General features: G+C 41.5%; 1 protein-coding gene across 2 annotated transcripts in view; it reads right to left on the reverse strand.

Moving 5' to 3' along the window:
* Window positions 1-7,297, reverse strand: part of TMEFF1 (transmembrane protein with EGF like and two follistatin like domains 1) — a 132,023-nt gene extending 124,726 nt beyond the window's left edge. The window contains exons 1-2 of one of the 2 annotated variants that reach the window (XM_026700907.2): window positions 7,186-7,297; window positions 6,543-7,012 (exon numbers count right to left, since the gene is read on the reverse strand). In XM_026700907.2, coding sequence (XP_026556692.1) covers window positions 6,543-6,717 — 175 coding nt within the window. In that variant the 5' untranslated portion in view covers window positions 6,718-7,012; window positions 7,186-7,297. Of the gene's footprint in view, window positions 1-6,542; window positions 7,127-7,185 lie in introns of those variants that run through there. The other variant, XM_087930687.1, reaches the window with a different exon arrangement.
* Window positions 7,298-9,039: the final 1,742 nt, after the last annotated feature.

Below are 9,039 nucleotides of genomic sequence, written 5' to 3' on the forward strand. Positions count from 1 at the left end.
TTGGGTTTCTCTTAAATAGACTTTGAGGAAAAAGTAGTATTTGAAGAGCAGAAATAGATTTTATGATTATTTCATACTGGAATATTTATCAACTCTAAGAAAATTGTTTTTCAGATAGAAAATATACTTTACTGTTCTACATGTAAGCAAGCTGTTTAAAATTGTTCATCAAATTAGGCAGAGAACTATTCCCATAATGAACAGTCCATATGGAGTAAACAGTAGAAATTAATAAATAGCTTAAAAGCATCTGATGTTGCATTGAGATTAAAGATAAACAGAAGGGGAGATTATCAGCCCTTTGAATGGAAAACTAGCAGAAGACCCAAGAGGAAAAAAGGCAGTAAAAGGCTTTCCAGAAAATATTAGAAAGATCAAATTTAGTGGGCACAGACTTTGCATGTTGAAAAGTATGCCAATTTATGTGGTTACCAGGCTAACAGCAGAAGACCATTTTGGTTTTAATAGTAACATAATCTATTTCCAAACATGGAGATAAAAGGAAATACTTCCATATATCAAATATTGTCATTATGACATTTGGTATGGCAAAATATAGTAGCAGCTACCTACTTGGACAACTTTAAAAAGGATCAAGTAAATAGAAGGCAGAGTATCAACAATTGCTAGTTATGATGGGTTATATATACTGGCAGTATATTTCTCAGTATTAGCTTTTGAGGTACATAAGGAGGAGGGGGATTTTACTCTCCCGTCCTTCCCAAAAGCACTGCTCTTACTGATTTTAATTTAGTTCAGCAAGCCTTTCTTATGTTTTTGTTCAAAAATGAAACTATCACCACCACCAACAATATGGTTTCTAAAAATAATATTTTTAATTTCCCAAGTAAACCTGACAATTGAAACTACATTTAGCAATTAGCAAAAAAGTGCATGCATTTTAAGAAGATCATGATTACTTTTATTTGTTTCTATAACACATAGGAAGGATTAAGAATTGATAGAGCACACTGAATCATTTTCCCCCTGAACACTGGAAAAAAACCAACTGAGTGCAAACTCGGTAATCACTTCTAGAGGGCAATACCCAGTCAAAATAACGGTACTGGATGCATGTACAGTATTGCACTGTAGCTCATCCAGATAAGCCTAAAAGGATGAAGTCAGCCACCAGATTAAATCAAAAACAAATAAATCACTTGGTGTTATGCCTGAACCAATCTGACATAGAAGATTCACTGGAGTATCACAATTCACTTTCCTCCTTCTGCATGCAGCATTGATGGTAGGTCTTGCTAGGTGTGCTAATGCCCTCATTTTACTTCCAGCACGGCTGAAAGATGCAGTGTCATGAAGCTACATTCTCATTATCATCACCATCCACTTCTTTCTAAAACTTTTTTTTTAAAAAAAAGCAGAATAACTGTTCTGAATCAAGGAGGCCATTGCTGCCCCTTTTCCCACTCCATGCTTCCTCCCTCTTGAGAACACTATAGCAGCTAAAGGAAATTTAGACTGGCATCAACCAAGAGCTAGAGGATCTGCTCCATTTCTCTTGCCCTATAACTACAGTTCAGAAGTTCAGTTTGAGAACAGATCTGCTATGTTTTCTCACAGCCTACAACTGGCAATGGAAATTGCCCTCTCTTGCTGCTGGTAGCAGTTTTATCAGCAGAAGGATATCATTTATTTAAATTAATATAAATGCAATCTCAATATATCATTGCTCTCCATTGCCTTTGAAACTACACCAGATCTATTGACCAGTTATTTAACTGAGATCATCTTGCTTTTAGAAAACATTTTGTTATGAGCAAGAAAAATGTGAAATTGGTTATCATGAGGTTGTCACTATCTTTGTTTACTGTCCTATCCCTAATTTTTTAACATGAATAAAGGGGGAAAGCCACATTCTGCATTTCAATAAAGACTGATGAAAATCCATGAACTCTACCTAAATTTTATTTTCAGTAGAAGAAAAAGTATATATAAATGATATAGCAGTAGCCAAGTATCTGAAGAGGTGGATGGAGTTAACTTTGAAATTAGATTTACTGAACAGCTAAAATTTTAGGCAAGGAAGATAGAATCCATTCACTGATGTGAATGGAATGAGACTATACAATAATCTAAAATTATTTAATCATAAAGTAGGTTAATAAGATTTACAGAAAAAAAATAACCCATCTCCTTGCTTCCTCCAGCCATGTTGGTTGTGAGGAAGAAGATGGCTAGCAGTTAAGGAATATAAGGAATTTTGCCTCTTGAAGTTCCATTAGATATTTTATCATCTAATTCAACCAAACTACTTAGGGAAAGAGTTTGAAACTGCCATGCTCATTTGAAAGGGTTTTTTCCCATTAAGATCTTAATTAGTGTCTTACTCATTATACCTTAATTGCCATACAAAGATGTCTGAATAATAGAACATGATCCAGGGAGGAATCCACTAGAATTACTCATGCCAGGACAAGAGATTCTGAGGGAAGAAGAATGTTAGAATGGATTATGCAAATATAATTCTGGCACTGCCTTGTAATTCTGTCAAATATCATCAGTACAATGAGAGATTAAGTCAGAAGGAAGGGGGAGAGTGTACATAAAGAATAATGGATTATTTGGATAACTGGAAAGAAAAGAGAAGGAATTATAGTTAAGGTCATAAGGCATCTCTATGACTTATTATCAAATATCTGCATAAGGAAATATAAAAAAAGTGGGAAACATGGTTCTCTAAAAGGTAATTCATCATTACTGGACACAGAAACCTCACAGTGAAAAAGGCAGAAACTATACTTTGAAAAGAACATCAGCTACAGCATCCTAGTGTACACTAGATAAATTAATTAGATTTGAAAGTCTGTGTTGTATCCAAATTAAGCAGCTCTGAATATAAAGAAGACCCTTGGGAGATATTTCCATACTAAGTATTATAATTTGCAGAATATGTTCTCCAATTACACAAGTAAAACAAAACCTTTGCAGACTTGTCTTTTATATTATACTGTTCAATTTTGTTTTCTTGTTCTTTATGCTGAATGCATGTGATTTCTCTTCATTTAAAATAGCACTGGTATATTTATAGGCATTATAGAGAAATATCAGGTCCAAAAATCTACTTTGTCTGCCAGCTTTTTAAAATAAATCTCATTTGACTTTCCCAAGCAGCATGCAAGCTATATAAGCTTGGTTGGACAAACTGGCATTTAACAGTAGCAAATTAACCTACTAATCTTTCTTTGCACAAAACATGGTAAGTCATTATGTGAATGAAAAAGGAATCCAAGTAAAGCATGCAAGAGCAACACTTTGCTCAAATACACCATCAACATGTCTATAATCACAGCATGAGAAACTCAACAAGCAAGGATCAAGGGAACAAACAAAGGTGAAATTTACATTGTGGGATGACTTTTGCTTCTAGAAATTGCTAACCACACCAACTACCATTGTCAGAGTTGTCTATAACAAAGATGACAAAGAAGGCGTAGTGCAATATAAATATTTTTAGCCTATGCCTGTCTATATGAAAATAAGTCACTTACTAGACTTTAGATATATGCTTAATGCTACAGGGCATGAGAAACTCAACAAGCAAGGATCAAGGGAACAAATAGAGGTAAAATTTACATTGTGGGATGACTTTTGCTTCTAGAAATTACTAACCACACCAACTACCATTGTCAGAGTTGTCTACAACAAAGATGACAAAGAAGGCATAGTGCAATATAAATAGTTTTAGCCTATGCCTGTCTACATGGAAATAAGTCACTTACTAGAACCTTAGATATATGCTTAATGCTACAGGGTTTATAAAATTTGCAGCTATTCCTCCCTATTCACTAATTTCTTCTCATTGTAATTTAAACCTGTTGGTGTGGGAGCCAAATTCAGAACGTTTACAAATTTGGAGGAAATCTGCAGGAAAGAAAGAGTTCCACATTCTCTTCCTCTTTTTGCTTCAACATTCCAAACATAGATCATTCCATTGTTACACCTGGTTAGGGCCTTAGTTGCCTGTTCTTTTGATAGTCAACTCAACCCAAACCTATACAGTATATGTTTAAGGTTAATTCTGATATTTCCTATAGAATTTGTTCTTTAGCAAGTCTCAAAAAGACTGCAAACTTAAGATTGTAATCCTACACAAACTTGCTTTTTTTTTAAAGGCTATATTGGAATTCATTCCTGAAAAAGCCAGGGAAATGTGCTGTCAATAAATAACAAGCTACCAAAACAGAGTACTGTATCAAGTGCTCAAAGCTGTTTTAAAAAGCCGTCTTCATCTCTCAGAGAAGAGAATGAGATTGGAAAGAAGAATCTCGTATGAATCTCTCATGAATTTGGCTCTAGCAGTTGCAGGTAATTTCTACTAGCAATCCTTTCAGAGCAATCATCCATGCTCTTCAAATGAGGAAGAAAAAAACATACAAAAATGACAGATAGAATGCTTTGAGGAAGGCAAAGCTCTAGTCAAAAGGAACAATGAACTAGAAATATGCTTAAGAAAAACATCATTTTTAGAAACACAATCCCAATTATAAGTTTAATGTCCTGTAATTTCCTGCATCTATTTAAGTACTACTAATTTGGAAAGATAACCTTTTAAAAATAAATGTGAGGTTAAAAAAACAGCATTGATTTCTGCAAGGTGTTGAATGAAGAATAAAGTAACCATTTAGACAAGGCATTTTTAAAAAAATATTACATTTGTTCTCATCACAAAAGTATTTTACAATAAGTCTTTCTAGATTATAGAGGCTAGAATTGATCTAGGAGCTTGTATTATATTTATTAATGCTGCAGACTTGACAAGAAGCAGGTCAATTATCTAAACAGGTTACAGAAGCAACATCTCCACACTTGGAGTTTCTCAGGCAATCTTTTTAAGAAACGGGTGAAAAAAACAGCGGGAAAGTGTTGAGTATGGATGCAGTAACTGTGGTGATAAGACCGATATGTATTCAGGAGAGAGAAACAAAAGAGATGCTACCTGTTTGTTTGTTTTTCCTTTTGTTGACTTTTGAACAGAAATTATTTTCCATTCTTGAGATACAACTAAAAAAGTACAACTTTGAAATCAGAGCTGCACAAACAGTGCAGTATATCTTCCAGCAATAGGAAATGAACCCGTATCACCTGGCCAGTGGTTCCAGGGGCATGAATTGTTGACCCCCTCACTGCCCGCACAAGGTCAATGTTCACATTCCCAGATTTACTTTCCCATATTCATGTCCGAAGGAGCACAGGGCTCTGAAATGCATGGGTGTGAAAGGCAAAGAGGGAAAGAAGGTGGAGCTTCTGTTGAGACCTTTGTATAAAAAAAGAGATGTGGATGATAATTTGTGAGATTTTACAGGCCAGTGTGATTTTGCACCCAGGCAGTGTTCAGCTTCCACAATAAAAAGCACACACATCTGAACTGAAAAAAAGAAAATCTTCTTCAACCCAGGCCCGTGCATAAGTTTCAGTGTCACTAAAGTCAGTGGGATTTACTTCCAAGTAAGCAAATTTTAAAAGGTGTTGCTAGTGAAAACCTACTGCATACAATACCTGAAAGCAAGCCCAGGCAAATTTTGCTTACTTTGGAATATACATATAGTGTTGGCCTATGAAGTAGTGAATAACATTTCGAAGATAATCCCATGCATTTCTATTTAGAAAGGAAGACTGACTGAACAACATCTTGTTCTTAGGTAAGTTATCGAACTGCACCTAAAGAGGTGGTCGTTTGCAGGTGCAATTCTATATAACTTACCTAAAAACAATCAGATGCAATCCCTGTATGAACATCATATTCTCTAGCCCAAGGACAAACCTTGGGTCCAAAAGCAGACTGGTTGAAATTAAGCTCTTGACCCACTTCCATCCATGTCCACCTGCACAACCTGACGATGGCTCTGGGCAAGCGGGTTCCTGGCGAGTTGGGATTGCCCTGCAATGGGCAACCTCTCTTCTTTATTTTGCACACCGTGTGGTAGAGAGACTCAGAACCAGATCGATCAGGTGAAACTAGCAGGAAGGAGGCAGAGCCTGCGCGGAACCTGTTTCGCGGCATATTAAGAGGCAGCAATCGTCCCCTGTTCTCCCCCCCCCACCCCCAGTGCTTGAAATCCCGTGCATGTCGACAGCGGAGCAAAGTGCCTCCGAATTCCGGCGGCTCTCGCTCTTCGGAACCGGAACGTGGCGCGGGGAATTCGAGGGGTGGTGGGGGCGAGGAGGGAGAGAAGGCAGGCAGGAAAGTGGCGTGATGGTTTTCAAAAGTGTGACTGACAAGGCAAGACAAAGATGGGGCTGGTTACTGACGGAGCTATTAAGCATGGAAGGGAAGGAAGGGGCGGGGGAATGGACGAGAACGAAGGAGGAAGGAGCCCATGTGGCGCGGCGTGGTGTGCCCAGATGGGCGTTTTGAGGCGGAAAGCCCACCCACCCCCGAGCGGTTAAGGGCGCGAAAGACGGGGAAGGTAAGCCACGAAGGAAGGAAGGATGCTCGGGCGTGGGCAGCAGGAGCGCTTGTGGGCCGTCCAACCCTTCCCTCCACTCCCCGCCCAAGAGCCCAACCCGCCGGTCCTGCAGCTTACCTGAGCAGTTGCTGCCCGCCTTCCCCTTGCCGGCGCAATCAGCGGCGGGCGCGGCGGCGGGGGACAGAGGATTGGACGTCCGGACGGGACCGAGGGTGCAGAGAGCCACCGCCAGGATGAGGAACACGGCGTGGTTGCAGCCGGGCGAGGTCCGGGGCCGGGCGGTGGCCGCCATGGCGAGGGCTTGCAAAGGGGGGACCGGAGGCCCTTCTGGGTCTCAATGGGCGCCGCCGGGAGGAGCGCGGACCCACCGGCCTTGCTGCCAGCCAGCGCTCCGCATCCCGGGCCGCCTCGTCCTTGTCCGAATTCGCTTTCTGGCGGGTTGTTTGGTGTTTTCCTTTTTCCTCAGGCTTCCGGGAGCCGGCAGGGACAGCCTTGCCTCCCCGCGCCCCTTTTGTGCGCTGCTCCTGCTGGCGTCGTCTATGCCGCCGCCGCCGCTGCTACTGCCAGCGTCGCCGCTACCGCTCGGGCTACAACAAAGGGAAGGGAGGGGGAGATGGAGGCAGGGGGAGGGGGAGAAGATGGGAGTGGGGTCCACGTGATGCCGATGCCGCCAGCCTCCTCCTCCCCCGGGACCGGGACAGAAGGGGGGGGTCCGACTCCAGGTCGCCACGCCCCCTCTTTCCCGACCGCCACCACTTACTTGCCCGTGCGCGGCGGGGGCGGCGGCGGCGGCGCGTGTAACAAGCGCCCCCCGGGCACCTTGCTCAGCCGCGCGCCGGTCCTGGGATTGTTCGGCAAAGAAAAGAGGACGCACGCTCGGGCCGCTCCTCCTCACACGTGAAGCGGGGGGTGTGAGAGAGCGGGGGTGGGGGAATGGGGGACACGCTTCTCTGCTGCCTCGAAATCTTCTCCCTCCTCTAAGACTGAGGCAAAATGAGCAATATTGGGGCTGTTTTTACCGCTTTCGTAAGAGGAGAATTAGGAGAAAATAGAAACGCATAGGCTGCTCAGAGTTTTATCTCAGGAGTGGGGCGTTGGATCAACGTCCTTGGAACTAACTGAGAATTAAACTGCCAAGAATTGAATTTGCATGTTGGCAATTCAAAAATCCCAGTTGATTCCCCCTAAAGTATGTTTACGATTAGGCAGTACCTCATTTCGGGGGGGGCGGAGGGGAGGGAGTTCATTTATCTGTAACCTTTCCTCATTGCTGAGGTAGTCTTATCCACCAAGCCTTGAGGTCCCAGGACACAATAGTGACCTGAAATGTGCTGTTCCCATTGCTGATGTCTTGCCTGCCTCTTTTGTTTCTGTTCTCAATCAATGCCAGTCATTCAAGGCAATGAATATAGAAGCCTAACATTATTGTGGCCGCTCATGGACAGGTTTGTAATAAAGGGGGAAACATTACTGTTGCCATTGCTATCAGGTTGATCGACGTAAGAATAATTGAAAGTTGTTTCCCTCATAAGTAGGGAATGACATGAAATGGCAGGAAAAAAAGAAGATGCCATGCCGTGTTTGTGTGATGGTTAAGTCCCAGTGGGAAAGACCTGTAAACCCAAGACTTTATAAGCAAGATTTCAAACCAAATGTATTATTGCAAACTGAAAAAGTATTATTTAGGGCAGTGACGACTAACCTTCCTGACCTCACATGCCAAAGGCCAAAAAATGTTGCAATATGTCATGTGACATCAATGTGACACAGCGAGTTTGACACCCGTGAAGTAATAGGAAAAAAGGAAGGCTAGTTGCAGAATCATCATTAGTGCTAAAACCAAGTACTTAAGGTACTGGTCATAATTCAACAGCATTACAAACATGGTAAGAGCAAATTTAGATTTAAGCCTGCTTAACACTATAACTGTTTTGTGGGCTGTAAAATTGATTTTCCTCTACAGTAGAGTAAGATTGAGGTTGATGGAATATGGAGGTACTCTTTTCAGGCACAATAGGCACAGACCTTTGCAATAAGTTATGGCAGGTTGCTGCGTGTCATTTGTGGTTGAGTTGAGATTTGATCAAAGGCCTTTCCTGACCCAAGTTCAATTCTGTTCTCTTCACCAAAATGGTGAGTGGTTATTGGGGAAGACACAAAATAGATACCAATCTGTTTTGATGCAGCCAAGTGATGAAACATGCGACCTTTCTTTTCCCATTATCCCAACCAGTGGACCATAAGTGACTGAGTATTTCCATTTGTCATGTAGAAAAGGATATTAGGGAAGAAAAATATGGCAAATCCTGTTTTGTAGAAGTCTCAGCTTTCAGCTTCTTGAAGCAGTTCAGGAGCCTTCTGCTTCTCAATAGCAAAGCTGTGTAGATTAAAAGAGTACGGATTAATGGCCTTATAGCCTTTGTTCTTCATCTGGAGAAGAAATAAACTTATTGTTTTTTATTTTACTTCCATTCAGTCATTTTCACTTCTTGGAGACTGTCCAGAGAAGTCCCTGCAGTTTTCTTGGCAAGGGTTTTCAGAAGTGGCTTGCTCTCACTTCCTTCCTAGAACTGAGAGAGACATTGTAGGACTAGAACTCCTGGTCTCACAGTTC

The sequence above is a fragment of the Pseudonaja textilis genome, chromosome 3 (assembly GCF_049901715.1).
Source record: "Pseudonaja textilis isolate UNSWEBS1 chromosome 3, rPseTex1.2, whole genome shotgun sequence".
Lineage (NCBI taxonomy): Eukaryota > Metazoa > Chordata > Lepidosauria > Squamata > Elapidae > Pseudonaja > Pseudonaja textilis.